The sequence below is a fragment of the Panthera onca genome, chromosome B1, assembly GCF_046562875.1.
Source record: "Panthera onca isolate mPanOnc1 chromosome B1, mPanOnc1 haplotype 2, whole genome shotgun sequence".
NCBI classification, from domain to species: Eukaryota; Metazoa; Chordata; class Mammalia; order Carnivora; family Felidae; genus Panthera; species Panthera onca.
The window spans coordinates 190,921,098-190,940,020 of NC_138342.1; the positions used below are offsets into that span (position 1 = coordinate 190,921,098).

Here is an 18,923-nt window from a genome sequence, read left to right on the forward strand (position 1 = left end):
GCCTGTTTGATTTTTAAATATTAAGTCAAGAAGTGCTGAATCAAGCTTTTATAATTTTGTATCTAAACGTTCACTGATTCAAGTTCACAGACCTGTGATTGGCACCTTCTTTGATCTTTTAATTGGTAATATAAAATTCACAAAGTTGATTTTTAGTCCTACATGTTTTATTACCTCTTGGCTGGTGTTAGTTAACTAATTTAAGTCCCTTTACTTTGGAATTTTAAAGAATTAGAACAGGGATGAGCCAAAATTTACTACCTACAAAAGGAGTTTGTTATCAAACTAATACTATAAACAACACAGGGGGAAATGTTTAGCAGAGCCAAGAGAAACTTAAATGTTAAGAATTTCAGAAGCTTCCATTTATGTAAAAAATTTAGTATGTTGATTGAGTAGTATTTATATCTATTCATTCATTAAAGTCTAGCCAGAGACTTTGACTTGATATAATATCCTGGCAGTACTTATTACGTTTGGTATGATGGATTACTTTGAATTTTAAAATTAAAAAACCTATGTTTTTTTGCATTGATTTTGTTATTCACTATTTCTATTAATTATTTCCTCCATCCGTCCAATTAATGAGTGTGGGAAACATAGTAAGAGGACCAGAAGCATGCATTTTTATGCATTAATCATTAACTGACTACACTGTTCATTTTTGTGTATTTAGACATAGTTTACAATTTCTTTCCCCTCCTATCATCTGTTCCTAAGTGCTTCATGACTGTTACGTTGGCCATGAAAGTGGGGATAAGGAGAAAGCCAGCAGGATCCTATCATCTAGGATGAGCAAGTTGACATTAGTAGGCAAATAGAAAGAAGTATCTGATAAGAGTTTTAATTTTTTGAGCTAAATAGAGTAGCTTCAGTGAGTCAAAATATCTTGCTTTTGTGAAGCCAATTTTGATTAATTAATTATGAGACAAATGGAATCCCTATTTTTGTCATTTCATCGGTGACTTGGGCTCAAAGGCCTTGGGTATTTTCTACATCTTCTTCCTTACCACCCATATACAGTGTGTTCATTCTCTGCCTTTCTTTATTTTATGGGTTGATTTCCTGCATTGCTAGCCATACTAATTTAGGTTCCTAGCATCTCATGGTTTTAGGCAACGGCTTTCTAACTGATCCTAAACACGGACATCAGATTCATCTTCCCCAAAGGCCATTTGGGGTATGGCGCCGTCTTGTTCAAGGTCAGAAAATGGGTTCCCACTGTCTCTGTCGTCCTGTAGGACAGAAGAGTAACTCCTCAGAGCACTCAAGGCCCTAAGCAATCTGACCCTAACCTGGCTTTCTACCTGTATCTCTCATTATTACCAGCATGGATCCCCTGTTCCACCCAGGTAAATCGGATTCTTCTCAGAACATGTCTTACTCATGCCTTTCCTAAACCCCAGTAACATCATTTGTTCTAGATTACTTCTTCATGACTATCTTCCTTTCTTCCTGTTTTTCTGTTTAAACAGACTTCATTTTTAGATGTAGGTCAAATATCAACCCTCCAGAGAACTTTGCCTTACCATACCCGTATCTCCCCGTAATCTCTTCCTCAACAGAACTACTCTCACGGAACAAGCCATGGATATAATGAAGCATCAAAGAATGATACCGAGGATGTCACTTAGGCTGTTACGTACATATCTTGTCTCCCCTACCAGACTGTGACTTCTGAGAGTATGGATTTTCTTGTATTACTATTTGTCGAAGTGCCTAGTACATGGTGAGTGATCAGTCAACACCGCCTTAGCAAGGATGAATATAAAACCCAGTGTCTTTTACATGCAGGGCCACAAGGGAAATGCAGAAGCTCAAATGTAGCCAGGATAACACACGGAGGAGAAAGGTGAAGGAGGATCATGAGAGAGGGATTACAATGAGTATCACGGCCAAACACCATGAGTTAGTACGTAATGAGCTCATATTATAAAGTCCTGTGAATAATGTAGCTCTCGCCTCTTTTCTTCCAGAGAAAGAGATTATAGCTCCACGTAATTTGTCAAATGCCTGTGAAATAAATTTAGCTTTTTATATACCCAGGTAATTATCCCACAGAATCCCAGCCATTTGGACCCATCGACACTAGCTCGGTGGCGTCATGGAATGCACACACTGTTCAGAGTGGTCCCAATCTCCGCTCCCCATCCCTCAGTTATGTTTCTTAGGGGAGAAAAGTAACCTCCTTGAGCCTCGATGACCTCATCTGTGATCCTAAAGGACTACTGTGTGGATCTGTGATAAGTACATAAAATATCTGGCCCTGTGTCTGGCATGGAATAGAGGCTGGTTTGTTAAAAAGTGGCCTCTTTGGTAGTTTTTTCTGTATCGCCTGCAGCATTTTCACGTTTAGTTGGTGTCTTTCCTCTCTCCTCCAGTTACCTGGAGGCCAAGGCCAGAAAAATTTTGATATTCTGCCGTGGTTTGTAATAGCAGAGATATGCGGGTGCAGCAGTCCGAAGAAATGCAGCGTGAATCTGAGCTTGTGACCGGGCTATTAGCTGATAGCACGAGATCAAAAGGGGATCTTGGGAAAAGGTCGTGGGACCATGCCTGGTCATACTGATATTCAACAGCTGGTCATCTTCCAGCAGAACTTTGTTTTTTATTTCCTACTTGTCAGTCTCTACAACACAGTTTAAAGGGATTATGTTGATTTATTCATCTCAAGGATCTCACATGAACTATCATTTCTTTTTCCCTCTGGTACCATTTCATTAGATATTATACTGGCCAAACTAGATGCGGCACGTCCAATATGGCTTGCTTTTTTTTTGGCGAGCTTTACTTCAAAATGCATTGTCCTTTTCCTTTTTTGTTGTCCTGGGGAGAGTTTTTTAGTCAACAGTGTCCATGCACAAGCTTTTACCTTCTCTAGCTAAGCGTACATATCAAATAGAATTTGAAAAACATCTGAGCTGATACTCTTCCTTAGCTTTGAAGAAAGTCTTTTCCTTCGTAAGAGTGTCAGTGAAAACATTACTTCTTAAAACTCAAATCTAGTAACTCTCTTAGCTGGGGAAAATATAAACTACAACAGTGATGAATTTACCAGAAAGTTAACAAAGCGTAAGCGTTAGGGTTCTCTCGTATGGGTTCCTTCCAACCCAGCAAGGGCCCAGGCAACACATGATCTTACGTTTGTAAAACTCAAAGTAAACTATTTTGAGATTCTTTTTCTTAAGCAGAATCCCCCAAATTGAATAAGCTTTGAGCCCAATAAACCGGGATCTGCCCTGATTATTGGTCAACCTAAACTTGCCCGAACGTCTACTGTGCTTTGAATTTTGTTCTGTTCAATATGGCTTAGATTAAGTGAGCTGGTAACTGAAATTGAGAAGTATTTTTCTTACACAGAGATGTGCGTTGTGGTATTTTTTTGTGACAAATTTTATTAACCAATTTGAAAACAGCTTTTCAGATGATATTGCATAATATATTTTACAATATACTGCAGGATAATGGCTCATTTAAGTAGTTTTAATTCCTTCGATGTTCTGTGATACGGAATTTCCTCTCTCATGATGAAATATTCTTAGAAAACAATGTCAGAGAGTCACATCAAAGTGCAAAAAGGACATTTGAAAATAGATAGTAACCTTTCAGCAAGATGCTTACCTATGTCTAAAATCTTTATTTCTTGGTGGAAGCAGATAAAAAAGGTGGGAAAAAAAAGCACAGTTAGAAAAAGTTTCTAAAAGATAATAATGAGTTGCATACTGAGATTTTAATCATTTGTATGGAAAATCCCCAACTTAAGCAGAAATAACACTGGAAATGAATTTTGCAGGCCAAGGCTTAGCAAATAATTTACAGAATGGGATGATTTTCATCATCACACTTAAATGAACAACGCAAAGCAACAATTTATTACTTTCACCCTTGGTATTATAGCTAATGGGTTAACCCAACTCGTGAACTTGCTTATTGGAAGGTTACAGCCTTAGTTCATTTACTATTATGTTCTGATACTGCAGGGAAATATTTTCTCTCTTAAATTTCAACAGGTGTGAAATAAAAGGCTAACGACCTATACCATGAGGTTATTCTAAAGGGATTTGAAAATCATAGCTCCATCCTATCAGAGCATATAAAATTCCCTGGAATCAGTGAGACATTTTATATCTTGGGTGACTTTATAGTCTATGCTCTTTTATATGGCATAGTATGTATATACGTGCTTTTTCCAACTTTAACCAAGAATCTAACTTCTTTCTAAGGAGAATTTTAAACGTGGGGAAGGTATACTTAAATAATACACTGGTACATCAGATTAAACACTTAAAAAAAAAATAAAGGCATGCTGAGCTTTGGTTAAAATCCCAAATGAAGGGGGTGCCTGGCTGGTTCGGTCAGTAGAGCATGCGACTCTTGATCTCAGGGCTGTAAGTTTGAGCCCCACATTGGGTGTAGAGATTACTTAGAAATAAAATCTTAAAAAAAAAAAAAAACCCAATTAAGGAAAGACATACCTGAGTTCCAAAACGCTTGTTACGTTTCCAGAAGGGAATATTCGGCGAACGTAGTTGAAATCCCCTACATACAGACTGCCATCGATCCCACAAGCTAACGCGACTGGAGCCAATAGTTTATTGCCATCGGCTTGACCATTGCAGCTCGGGCATGAGATGCTGCGCCTGCGGCCGTTGCCCATGATGCTACTGACGACCGGAGGCTGTTGGGAGATAAACTGGTTCTCCCCATTTCCCTTGTACAGTATACCTAGAAGACATAAAATGCATTTTTCTTGGGATAAAAAGTACAAAGATGCAAAATTAACCACGCCCACTCTAGAGTTAACTGTACTTCAGTGCTTTGTAGATACAGACTGGGAAAACTCTTCTTTCAAGTTCCAGAGGACAGAACAAAACAAGAACTCAGTCACTTCGTGTAAAATATTATGTGACAAAATACAAAGGATATATACAAAAATCGCGATCCGTTGCGAATTTAAGGAAGGGGCTGGTAAAAGAAACAAAGGATCAACTAGGAAAATGGAAAGCCCGAACTGTCAACATCGGTGCTTCTCAAATGTCGTTGCATACTGGAACGGACTGGGGAGCTAACAAAAAATACTGATGCTCAGATCTCATCTCGAGAGACTCCGATTTAACTGGTCTGGGGGGCAGCCTTTTAAAAAACCCTCCAGACAATCCTAATGTGCGACCAAGTTTGGGAACCATGCTCTCCACCATGTTCTTCAGGGAATACCAAGTTTGCCTAACTGCCGAATGATGTTAAAAATATTATATATTAATCCAATAAAAACTGTGTGCCACAAATATGAATTTCTTCCGAGTTGATCACTGATTTTGAAAGAGTTAAACATACTTCATAGACGATAAAGTTAGAAAGCATATATTAGACCTCCTATATACTGCTACGCTACCAAAGAACATTCTTGGTTATTCTCTGATCTGGCATGCGGATGCCCGCACATGCAGTAATTCAAAATTCCAAACGTAACGAAACTATTACGGAGAGGCAATTTATTATTTAAAGAGAATTCTGCTTTAAGGCATGAAAGTGCCAACAATTTTAAGAAGACAAAACGCCAGTCTGCTCCATTATGGTCTTCGATGGAAATCTGAGACAAAATCCCGAATGAATATTAAACATTTTCATAGTTAGAAACTAGATTTGAGTTGAGATTCTTATCTTATTCCTTTACCATTATTATATATAGATCAATGGTTTCATTTTGGTCTGATGTATACTGGACGGTCAGCTGTTATCACTCCATACATATTTCATGATGCTTCTCAGTGTGTTATTATCTGTATAAACCACCTGCTATTTTGACTTTGGAAGTTGTACATATTATATATTTATTGAACGTTCTCCATTTCGAAGCGGTTCTTCAAGCCAATGCTTATACTTTTTAGCAGATACACTGTTAAAAGAATCAATCCCCAGAAAGAACAAACAGGAAACACGAGAAGGTGTTTTTTCCTCCCACTCTGGGATAATTTTAAAGTGGAGAAGAGATCAGAATCATTATGTTCCTCTTAGAGCTCAGCACGCTTTTAGGTGGATTCTATGATTACTTTTTGAATGCTCTGCTATTTGAGTGATGTAATAATCACAGAACAGTTACATAGAGAAATCAGGAAAGATAAAACAGGTTTATTCAAATTTAAGAAAAATAACCTAAATAAGGCTGGATCATAACAACATATGAAAAGCCTTTTGCCTTAAATATTCAAAGAAGACATTAGTGATACCTAAGATCCCTCTTTCTGTGATTACGTTATTTGACAATTAGGGAACTACCATTTCCTGTACGAGCCACGTCTGTAATTTTCATCCAAAGAATCCCACCAGTCAGCCTACTTCTCTGCTGAGCCTGATTTATTCAGTCATTACTTTAAACGACTGGTCCTTCATGATCCTCCTCTATTATGACAGAACAAAAAGACGAACATTAGAATATTGACTTTCAAGTTCTAGGTCTGCACAAACACCTGTCACTGTCTCCATTTTTGCCTTCTCGTCTTCTTTAAAATGTGTTCATAGCTCATCCACCTTGTCGTGATTACAAATCACTTTGTTTATTCAATGAGACACATGTCACTTTGAAAAGCCACCACTTGTCCAACTGTTCTTGGATGAAATGTGAAATCACAATCGGTGTACCCCGGGAATTAGGTTAACACACATTTAAAAACGACACACAGTGTATAATTTATAGCAGTTTTTGGAGGACAGAATTTGGGGTAGCCCAGTTTTTACATCGGAACTGATATTTTAATAAAAGCGAACCATATATTATGCCGGTAGAGAAAGTGTGTGTGTGTATTTTTATTATATATACATATACGGAATATCTACAACTTTCTCAGATCCACCTGAGTACCGTACTCAGTGTTGGATTACACTGTTATGGGAAGGCCTTTCCTGGAGCTCTTTGCCACTGGTTCACGATCTCTTAGTGAAATCCTGGGGCTAACTGGTGGCGAACCGTACCTTACATTCTCACGATGACCAAAACGTTTCTAGAGAGGCTCCCCCCGTTTTGTTTATAAAGAAACTTCTGAAGGAATCCAGCAATCGGTCACCCTCCGTGAAATACGATTTCACCGACTTTAATCAAGAGCAGCCACGAGCACATTCGGCACAGCCTGAAACACCACTGGTCCAGACACCGCCGATGATTAGAGGGAACATACAGAGCGGCCTTCTTGGTTGGGAGTCTCGCTTTCCCCACACGTGCGCCGCACGTGGCACTCGCCGTCAGCTCTGCTCCCCAAGAACCTTCAGGGGGTGCTCACTGAGAGGCAAGCTGACGTCCAGGGCAAAGCTGGAATGGGGACAGAGCTCGGCACTGTAGGTGCTGAGTAGGAAAGGCGTGGAGGGTTTTCCCGGTGTGGTTTTCCTCTTACTATTGGTTTGCTCAGTACTATATTCTTCCAGAGGTAAGGCACCGGGTTCTCAAGCCCTGGCTTAGAAACTACTTTGGATTTAGTACATTCGGAAGCTGAAAATGCACCCGCGTCGGCTCCAACAACAATTTTTTTTTAAAATAAAAAGAACAAGTATCAAGGTAACGTTAATCTGAAAAAGTGACCATTAATCTTAAACACGTAGTTGTATCACATGCTCCGTTCAAAATTTCGAACCTTCCAAAAACCTCTGCAAAGTCAAAGCTCGATGATTTTTCCAAGACTGTGGCATCTCCTTCTCTGGCTATTTGCAAAGGGAGAGTAGAGAGTTGTTAGACTGACGTGGTTTAGGACCGGTGGCTACAGTAAGTTGCATCAAGGCTCCGCTTTTCTAGAAAAGTGCCCATAAGTTATCTGAGATTGTAGCTGGCGTGTGGGCAAAATGTTAGACACACAGCGAGGACAACAGAAATTGTTTAATATCAATGATATTCTTTATGAGACTATGCTGGTCAAATTTTGTCAAGTAACTGGTCTTTTGGTTTGTGATATCTGATACATGGTTTTCCAGGGCATATTCACCAATAGTGTAAGGCCTACTATAAGGAATACTCTTTTCTCAAATTATTCATGTATTTTTTCCCTCATATTTACAAAGTTAAATAAGAGCATAGGAACCCAGTTTGAGCAAGAGAACAATTTTTTTTCTCACATACAATTTAAGAACTGAAAATAAAAATCGACATACTCAGACTACTTAAGGATTAAGATCTGTTAGAAACATTTTGGTGGGGCGCCTGGGTGGCTCAGTCAGTGAAGTCTGACTTGAGCTCAGGTCATGATCTCACGGTTCGTGAGTTCAAGCCCCGCGTTGGCCCTGTGCTGACAGCTCACGGCTTGGAGCCTGCTTCGGATTTCGTGCCTTCCTCTCTCTTTGCCCCTCCCCCGACTCACACTCTGTCTCTCTCTCTCTCAAAAAACAAACATTAAAAAAATTATCAAAAAAGAGAAATATTTTGGGAAAGTACATGGATTTTTATTTTTTCTTTACTTTTAAAAAAGTCCCCTCCCATTCCTTTTTTTGGTAAACCTTCCTAACGCACTGTGGATCAAGTCATGGACTGACTATAGACGTAGACACTCCTAGAGAATCTGTGGTAGGGACGACCACATAGAGTACTTTCAATGCAGCATTTAAGTCATTTATAATCAAATGGGAAAACTATTTTGGTGACGAATATACGAATGTTTCAAAGTCCACAAGAAGAATGTTAGGTAGTTCCCACTTGAGACTTCTATGGTCTTGGAAACATATATTTTTTCTCCTACTTCTAATCCTACAGCATGCATGGGAAGAAATGTTGCCACAAGCTAATCCATCCGAAGGAAAGCAAGTCAACTGAGAACAAGATCTTACCATTCTGAACGTCCAACACATGATGTTTATCTAATGTCCAACCACCCATGTTGGAAGCGTCTAATTCATAGCCTTGTAAAATGGCGGTCCTCTTTTCCCACAGAGTCAAGTCCAGACATGACTCGTATTCATATCCAACTGAAACTGGAATCAAGACAAATCACAGTTCATCTTAGCTACGGGCAGAGACGCAATGTACTGTTTTTGATAAAACGCCTTTCTTCGTAGTCGTGTTCTAATACTATATTTCTACTCATTTATGAGTAGCGTTTATTTCTATGTGAGAGGATTTGGCCACATAAAAGGTATTTTTCTAAAAAAAAAAGCGATCTTCAAGTATTATTTTTCTATTGACTTGATAGGAAATTAGTATTTTTTTTCCCCCTCACACCACTTTTTCACAAGGGGTCCATAGCACAAAATGAAGACCAGACTGGGCACCTGGTTAAGTAATCAGATCAGACAAATCAGCCCCGGGTGGTGATCAGATGATAACAACTAAAAATTACATTTTCCATCTGAATAATTATAGCGGTGTAGTTTCCAAGACTATTCAGTTGTGGAAGATATTTACAATAAGTAAGGTTCAATATAGCAAAAAAGATAGTCTGATTATGGCATCATATTCACGTTACTATCAGAAATGAACAATAACACCAGCAGTAGATTAATGTGAACAAATCACAAATGAGAAGATTCAGAGTCACAACGGAACATGGGTTTTAAATTTGAGACCAAAGCAGAGGGAGAAGTGGTAATTATCTGATTGAACTAATTCAAGCCCAAGGTATATATTAATTTCAGAATAAGAATACTCTCAGGTAAAAACTGGTAGAACAAAAAGCATCCATTGGTTGTTGCTGTTCTTGGGTTGAGTGTGAAGCTATACCATACATACATTTCTTCACATCAATCTTTGATCACACTGTCCCATCATTCAGTGAAACTGGTTTACCCGATGTTTTATTTTTTATTATTATTTTTTCAATATATGAAGTTTATTGTCAAATTGGTTTCCATACAACACCCAGTGCTCATCCCAAAAGGTGCCCTCCTCAATACCCATCACCCACCCTCCCCTCCCTCCCACCCCCCATCAACCCTCAGTTTGTTCTCAGTTTTTTTTTTTTTAATTTTTTTTTTCTTAATGTTTTTTATTTATTTTTTTGAGACAGAGACAGACAGAGCATGAGCGGGGAAGGGACAGAGAGAGAGGGAGACACAGAATCCGAAACAGGCTCCAGGCTCTGAGCCGTCAGCACAGAGCCCGATGTGGGGCTTGAACTCACAGTGTGAGATCATGACCTGAGCCGAAGTCGGACGCTCAACCGACTGAGCCACCCAGGCGCCCCTGTTCTCAGTTTTTAAGAGTCTCTTATGCTTTGGCTCTCTTCCACTCTAACCTCTTTTTACCCGATGTTTTAAGAATGTCATTGCACTGAATTGACTCCTTCTAGTCAAAAGATCTGAGATAATTTTTGAACACAAATATTGTCTATATCCTCTCAAATACCCTTGTGAGCTGAAAGCACCCTAATTGTCAGATACGGAAAACATCAAAAAGGATAAGGAAAGCTATGGAGACAAAGTTGTGAGGAAAAAAAACGAGAAGAGGAAGGAGAACAGTAAGGAAGGAGAACATGGGAGAAAAGGATGGGACACCGTGGATTGTCATTCAGAACATTTTCTCATGTGTAATTTCAGCCAGAAAAAAGGGATGCTGTCTCATCATATGGAAATACACTCCCTTTTCCCATGGTAGGTCTCAACCAACCAGCTTAGAACTCCCCACGGACAATCTTACCGCCTTCCCATCCGTTTGTCCATTGAGTTTCGTGGGTGATTTGTTAGTTCTGACTTCAAGATAATATCATATTAGTTCTGACTTCAAGATAATTTTTTTTTGGCTGAAAACATATTGATAAGGAACTTACCAACAGCTTCAGATAGACCATAGACCTTTTGATTATACGCATCTGTTTTATCCCATATAAAAGTATAGGCCAAGTTTGGCGAGGCAGGAAACCACTTCTGAAAGAGTCTTCCGACGACAGCCACCATAAGGTGAACCTTCATTAAATTAAATGGTATAATAGACTGGGTCATGGTGATCTTGAGAACTGACTTATAGCCTGCAGCTCTGGAACTCAAGTAGGAAAGTTTCAGATCTGTTCCTGGAATTGTAGTTTCTTCATGGAGTACCTAGGTATGAAAAAAGCGGAAGCTTAAAACTGCGATCATGGATAACTATTAGGTAAAAGAGATTCCACAGGGGCGCCTGGGTGGCTCAGTCGGTTGGGTGTCCGACTTCAGCCCAGGTCACGATCTCGCCGTCCGTGAGTTCGAGCCCCGCGTCGGGCTCTGTGCTGACAGCTCAGAGCCTGGAGCCTGTTTCGGATTCTGTGTCTCCCTCTCTCTCTGACCCTCCCGCATTCATGCTCTGTCTCTCTCTGTCTCAAAAATAAATAAATGTTAAAAAAAAAAAATTAAAAAAAAAAAAAAGAGATTCCACAGAATTGAGACGAACAACTAAAATAAGACATCAAAGAGTTGCTCTTCACAAATACACATCTGAGCTGTGACTTTATTCAATAATTATAGATAACTCTGCCGCCAGCCCGATTTCTCTCCTCCTAAAAGCTTCTTGTCATTTATTTTGAGTTAATCATACCTCAGGTGCTATTCCTCACACGGAAGTCACTGTAACTGCTCCATCGGGCTGACATGCACTGACTTGTTGGCCTATAGTCACAGCCGATTCTCACTAACCCATCTTTCACCCCCATCACCCTGGAGAATTAGAGCAGACATTTGTAAGATGGCTGGCTTAGAGCAGGGATGTGGTGTAGGCCAAAGATCTGGCCTCCGCCAGCTGGCTCATTTAGGGCTGAAACCTGGGCCTGTAGCCTCAGCAGCTGACTGGTCACAGCCTAGAAAGACAGGAGCGATAACAAAACAAGAGCAATCCGTTTGGGTTAAATTGTAGCAAATTCCACATCCATGTGGAAAGGTAACAGAACGATAGCAAGTTCAGGATGGCAGATGGACTAGTATTTCGGAGCTGCATCAATTTCTCCCTAGAGAACAACTAATGCGTTACTGAATGCACAGGCAAGACACTCAACGTATCCTTTTCGAGTTGAAGCTGGACTGTAAAAAGTTAAAATAACCACCTGCCTATGAATGATCTCCTTTACAAATTGGTAAAAATCACATTCTTAACCCTCCAGCCTACCCATCGATGTGACTGGCTCCATGAATGCTAACAAAGGCATACTGACATAGGCCAAAACATTAATTGTTTTGAAAATATATTTTACGTCGTGTGTAAAATCTTTCCAGACGGTTCAGATGCTGATTAGGAAGCACCTATTAGTTTGGTTACTAATGATCACTCTTCCCAGGTTTACCACAAGACACATATTGCAAAGTGCACAAGGCCATTTATGCTCAAGGATCCGCACCAGGAAGTCAACACTTTCTCTTACTAAGTATTAAGTTAACACTCGCAAAGCTTTCCTCATATTGTCCTATCAAGCTTCTTTGTTCAGACAGAAAGGACTACCTGATTGTGTTAGAAAAATCTCAGAATGGCGATCCAGTGGTCAGCGGCATTTAGCTCCTCTCGCGTGGAACAGCTAGGATTGATGCTTAGCTGTCGCCTCTGAGTTTTAATGACTTAAGTGGAACCCACGACAGTGAGGTTGTGGTGGTCAGTTTCAGTATAAACAAGCAGCACAAAAGAGTGGGCTAAGCAAACTTCCATGCTGGCCCGTGAGCCAGTGTTGGCATGAAGAGAGATGTGAGGCAATTTAGCGGATCGAGAAGGCATCGCTACGCTCTCACAGATATTGTTCCTATTTATTACAAGTGGGGTTTTCCTTCCCAACTACGCCAACGGATTCCGGCCACGGACTGTCTCAGGCAAAATAGTTTACGGACATACAGAAACTTTCCAGAGCTTTGTTAGACTCAGGGAGACCATTACATTTAAGATCGACAGCATTGTTGTGTGGCTGTAGGCTACAGGATGTATAATGGAAATAGAACTCATTGTTCTTCTATCTTGGGGGTGAAATACCAATAGGCGAGCTTGAAAAATAGATTCTGTGACTCTTGAATGGCTCTGAAAATGTAAGTGATCGAACCCTAAGGCATATAATTTGTTTCCTCTTATTTCCAAAATAATTTCTCATAAATCTGGTAGGTTTTCTATACATAAGGCAGTCCTTTCCTTAATTAATATATATTTCCTGTGATCTTCTAGAGGCTGCAAGATATCATATGTTATTCTTATCTTAATAATTGATTACTATCTTTGTCATCATTAACCTACTTCCATGGAACAAATATCTGTAATCTGATTCATTAAAACATGTGTTTCTCCTATGTAATTTAACTTGACCATGTTATTTTGCATTAGAGGGAAAAGTAAATCTAGCCAGAGTGGAAAAAATCAACCATTAAGCCTATTTTTTTTTTTTTTTTTTTTTACCAGCTGTCTGATCTGTAAGCCTCATTCTTCACCCCATTACATATTCAGTTAGAAAGCGCAATACAACTAAAAAAACGGAGTAAAATTACAAACACAAAGGCTTACTTTCTCTTATTTTGTTATTGTTCTTATTTTGTTTGATAATAAATTAATGAGTATTTTATTTTATAATAAATAAATACAATTATTTATCCAGTCAAAAAAAAAAAAAAAAAAGAGATACATCCTGTCACTTCTACCTTCCAAATCTCAGTCTAATCTGCTTCCTCTTCTCTAGTACCATTGTGCGTGTTGGGCACCTTCCGTCTCAGTGCTGGACGTGCATGGAAATACAGCGAACACTAGTCAGTTCACCGATTCGTCTGTTTCCTTCTAGCAATTACACGTTTTGTCACTTGAGTTAGCTTTAGAGAAATCTGAAAAAATGCCATGGGCCCCCCGGTTCCATATTGCCTGAAGAATTCAAGGTCTCCACTGTATGGTAACCTGGCCCCAGGCTTTCCCTTTATATGCCCTACATTTAAATGGTCCATCAGCTTTAATACGACATTATTTGGTCTTACCACCATGTGGTTGCTTACACATTTTCTTCCATCTGGAATATCCTTTCCCTCTTTTGAAGGTCAACCTCCTCAGTGATGCATGTTTTTGGCTTCTTTGGGAATGGACCCCTCTTGAACTTTCAGAGTTCTTCTTTCAAATCTCGATCACACTTTAGAGTGGCAAGAGCCATGCCTTACTAATCTTTTTATCCTAGTAGAGTACCAGGTACACATTAGACTCTCAGCAAATTTCTACCAAATGTTGGTTGACTGTTTGATGGAATGGGGAAAAGAACCCTTCACGTATTCTTGCAACGGTTGACTACCTGCAACCCATTTCAGTGACTCGGTTTGCTGAAAGTTTTCCCCCTATAGACAGACAGACAGACAGACACTGCTTCAAGGTTAAATCTATTTAAGCCCTGGCAAGGAGCTCAGCCTGACTACACGATGACCCCTGGGAGGAAGCACTACAGCGCATAAGGCTACGCTGAATTTCTAATAAAAGCTTCAGCCCAAAGTCGGCCTGGTTACGCAGCATATCATCCAGGGGTCCCTTCTGCATCATAGTTGCCTGTGAGAGTTCTCCTTACCTGTTATCCTGGACCTTCTCGGCTCGTCTCCTCTGCTCTCTATCTGTACTCCCTCCCTGGGGGTTCTTTCTCATCCTATGCTTTATGTTCATCCGTAACACTGATGACCCCCAGGTTTAGTATCTTTCCTTCCAACCTCTCCCCTGGACTCCGCTCGTACATGTCCCCTCCTTCCACCTTCCACCCTAACCACCTTTGTTCAAGCCACCATCTTTTCTCCTACTTACTGAGACTGTCTCCCACCTGGTCTCCTTATTTGAACCTTTCCCCAATATAAAATATTCTTAGTAGGGGCGCCTGGGTGGCTCAGTCGGTTAAGCGTCCGACTTCAGCTCAGGTCACGATCTCGCGGTCCGTGAGTTCAAGCCCCGCGTCGGGCTCTGGGCTGATGGCTCGGAGCCTGGAGCCTGCTTCCGATTCTGTGTCTCCCTCTCTCTCTGACCCTCCCCCGTTCACGCTCTGTCTCTCTCTGTCTCAAAAATAAATAAACGTTAAAAAAAAAAATTAAAAAAAAAATATTCTTAGTGTAACAATGACAGTGATCCTTTTAAGAAGGAAATCGGCAACTGTTACTGCTCTACTCTAAAGCTTCCAACAGCTTCCAATGACTCAAAGTACACACATGGTCCTTAACCGTGCCACCATCTTCAATGACTCCGGGTTTGGGTGTCACTCCTTCACTCAAGCCCTACCCGCTGGCCTCTTTGCCGTTCTGTGAATAGGCCAAGCATGCTCTTCCCCCCGGAGCTTCTGACCTTGCTCCTTACGCTGTCTGGAAGACCCTTCTAACGACTCTTTCACTTTCTTAAAGTTTCTGCTGAAATATCAACTTATCAAAGAGATCCTCCCGGACCACCCTTCGTAAAATGGCACCCCCAACCGTTTTACCCTGTTTTACCTTTGAGAAATGAGTCTTATTCATCACCTGACATACATTTGTCTGTGTGTTGTCTCTCCCCCCTTTTAGCTGGCAAGCTCCCTGAGGGCAGGCATTCATCTGATTGGCTTACTGCTTCATCCCATTCTAACACCGCCTGGTGCAGAACAGGTATTCAATAAAGACTTGAAGAATGAATGTCACAAAGCGGCTGTGTGCTGCTGTTATTTGACAGACCACATATTTTTACTTGGCTATTTACGAATAAAGTCCACTATTATCGTACCTAATGTCCTATCTTTAAAACCTCAAAATTATTTCCTTTTAAAAAACATTTATGTATTTACTTTTGAGAGACAGAGAGAGAGAGAGAGAGAGAGAGAGAGAGAGTCTACAAGGGAGGGGCAGAGAGAGAGGGAGAGAGAATCCCAAGCAGGATCCATACTATCAGCACAGAGCCCTATGTGGGATTCAATCCCAGAAACCTGGGATCATGATCAGAGCCGAAATCAAGAGTTGGACCCTCAACCAACTGAGCCACCCAGGTGCCCCAAACTGAAAATTATTATTATCTAAAAAAAATTGTTTTTAACATTTATTCATTTTTGAGAGACAGAGAGAGACAGAGGGGCAGAGAGAGAGGGAGACACAGAATCCGAAGCAGGCTCCAGGCTCCGAGCTGTCAGCACAGAGCCCGAACGCACGAGCCATGAGCACGTGCCCGAACGCACGAGCAGCGGGGCTCGAACGCACGAACCATGAGATCATGACCCGAGCCAAAGTCGGATGCTCAACCGACTGAGCCACCCAGGTGCCCCTCAAAATTATTTTTAACTGAAAACAAATAGGAAGGAAAAAAAATCTCCAGATATTTCAGTAGATAAAAGGAATAGTGACAGTATGGCTATTTTTTTAAAAGTTAGTGTTCTTTTTTTTCCTGAGGAGAATAGGCTTTGTTATAAATTATTAGAACTTAAGACCTAATATCAAGCTTTTTAGGTAAAAATATCTTGCGACAATTAATAAATATTTGCTGCTAAAAATCAAAAAGTCATCTGTTCTGAAACATTTTTTACTTACAATTATAATAAAATATTAAGTTACTGAGAATAATGACCATAATTAATTGTTACCATGTCCATCAGGAGGTCAGGAACATACAGGTACCAAAAGCTTTTTCCAGTGAGTGCATGAGCAAAGACGTCATCAGCTAGTTGAGTTTAAGCTGTTTTTCTATTTGGCTACAACCAGTAAATATATACACATATAGTATAGCCTGAACAAAAAAGTATTTTGAATAGATCTTTAAGAAATAACTAGATATCCTACTACAGTGTTATATATTCTAGCGCGCGCGCACACACACACACACACACACACACACATCCCACATTCTATGTTTCATTCTACAGAATATTTAGGATTGTGCTGGAATTCTGCAACCCTTTTTAAAGATTCTTGGGACACTGCACGATCTGAAAGACGGTTTCCTTAAAAAGGACTGCCTGCTAGAATATTCTACCTGTGTTTCGGGAATTATAGGGCTGTCTTCAGGAGATGATCTGAAAAAGGTGGATAAAGGAGAGGACACGATGATAGGATTTGGCCTCACAAATCCACTCAGATCACAGCTGGGAATGTCATTCTCTTCCTTCTTCATGACCAGGGTATCCATCACATAAAAGACATTCCATGGAATCCACACCGTATGATACTGAGTGAGGAATGGGGATCGTTCAAATACCAAAGTCAGGGACGCCCCTCCATTTGCCACCAGGTCAAACCTACGAAAAAACAAGATTGCTCAGTGAATTATCTGGATCCCATACAGCTTCCAACAACACTCAACTGCATAAATAAATATGCCTTATAAAGATAACCGATTTCCCCCCAACTTTTATATCATAGGGTTTCAAATCTATAAGAGTATGCAAATAATTACACAATGAACACCCATATACCCTTTACTTAGACTTACCAATTCATTAACATTTTCCCGTATCCGCTTTATCTGTCTACCTATCTACTCTTTTTTTCAGAACCATCTGAGCTTATGAAATATCACTTCGAAATATTTCAACAGGAACCTTCGAAGACAAAGAAAATTCTACAAAATCACAACACTGTTACCACGTCTTGGTAAATGAGCTCAACTTTTTTATTTATCTTTATTTTTAAAAATTTTTTTTTTAACGTCTATTCATTTTTGAGACAGAGAGAGACAGAGCATGAACGGGGGAAGGTCAGAGAGAGAGGGAGACACAGAATCTGAAACAGGCTCCAGGCTCTGAGCTGTCAGCACAGAGCCCGACGCGGGGCTCGAACTCACGGACCGCGAGATCATGACCTGAGCTGAAGTCGGACGCCCAACCGACTGAGCCACCCACACGCCCCATGAGCTCAACTTTTAAAGCACTGTGTGAGCCTGTGACTTTAAGTCTGTGTCATGTGCACCGTCACAGATTTCTGGAGTCTAAAAGTTGTCGCAGTTCTATATTAAATGAACAATAACACATATTGGGTGATAGAAGAATGCCTAGTTTTTATACGGAAACTACTTCAAGAAAAGACAGTGCAGTGGGACTAACTCACATTCCATCCTGGCGGGTAATAGTATATCCATATTCTGGGTAATGGAAAAACGAGACATTTACTCCAATGAGAGGAGTTCCGTCAGCAGTTAGTACTTGGCCTCTGATGACGGATGCAAGGCTGTGGGAAAAGGAGAAGAATCAGAATGAGCGTTCGTCTCCTCAGGCCAACAGTACCATGATTTAGAGCTAATTCATCCTAAGGATAAAATAACACTATCACCCACGCTTGTTATTCCCCCAAACCAGACCTGAAATACTCCCAAGACAATGTCCCTTTTAATTCGGTGCAATTCACATTCTCTAAATGCCTGGTGTTTACCCTGGGCTTTTAATTTGTTGTAATCTGGTTTTTGGAGAGTTGTCAAGACCAATAATTTAGAGATGAATTTTTTAAATTATAAGCTGCGCTTTTTCATAAGTCATCTATCTGGCGCTTACATGAAGAAAAGTATACCTTCCAATTAATTCCAAGGCAATCCGTAAATCTGCGGGGACCAAGGAGTACAAGATTTAAAGGGGCAATAAGGCACATTTGTGGAACAACTTTTAATCAACTGCTGGGTCTAACTGCATTAATGCTGTTAAATTACTGCAGATCCAGGAGTTCAGCGTAAATCATCTTCTTTTACTCAGTGAGACACAAGACACCTGCTTTCACTTACTGGTTTATTTTCAGGTCATTACTGCTCTGTAAAGCACCAGTCAAACAGCTTATGCAATCTTACTGTGATGCCGTTAGCAGTTCCATTACATTAATTCATAATTTATATTATTTAGCGAGCTCAGCTAAAAAAAAAAAAAAAAAAGCTCACTTCTGCTTTGCCTTTTGGGGTCTTTTCACTGCTTCTTTTGAAACATTTCCAACCGCGCTAACAAAATCAACTAGTTAAATGAAGATTTATCGACTCCTTAATGGGATGTCCCGTTATGGCTCGGATACTGAAATTGACAAAGTATGTGAACTGTGTCAAAAATGCTTGAAACGCGAAGTTTGGTGAGGAATTTGCCGAAAGAGGAAAA

General features: G+C 40.2%; 1 protein-coding gene across 14 annotated transcripts in view; it reads right to left on the reverse strand.

The window, feature by feature from the left end:
• TENM3 (teneurin transmembrane protein 3) overlaps positions 1-18,923 on the reverse strand; it is a 613,263-nt gene that overhangs the window by 47,274 nt on the left and 547,066 nt on the right. For 8 of the 14 annotated variants that reach the window (XM_060652870.3, XM_060652863.3, XM_078445261.2 and 5 more), the window contains 6 exons: positions 17,902-18,021; positions 16,832-17,093; positions 10,737-11,004; positions 8,803-8,946; positions 4,476-4,725; positions 3,622-3,642 (listed from right to left, as the gene is read on the reverse strand). In XM_060652870.3, coding sequence (XP_060508853.1) covers positions 3,622-3,642; positions 4,476-4,725; positions 8,803-8,946; positions 10,737-11,004; positions 16,832-17,093; positions 17,902-18,021 — 1,065 coding nt within the window. The remainder of the gene's footprint in view (positions 1-3,621; positions 3,643-4,475; positions 4,726-8,802; positions 8,947-10,736; positions 11,005-16,831; positions 17,094-17,901; positions 18,022-18,923) is intronic. The other 6 variants (XM_060652873.3, XM_060652872.3, XM_078445263.2 and 3 more) reach the window with 1 other exon arrangement.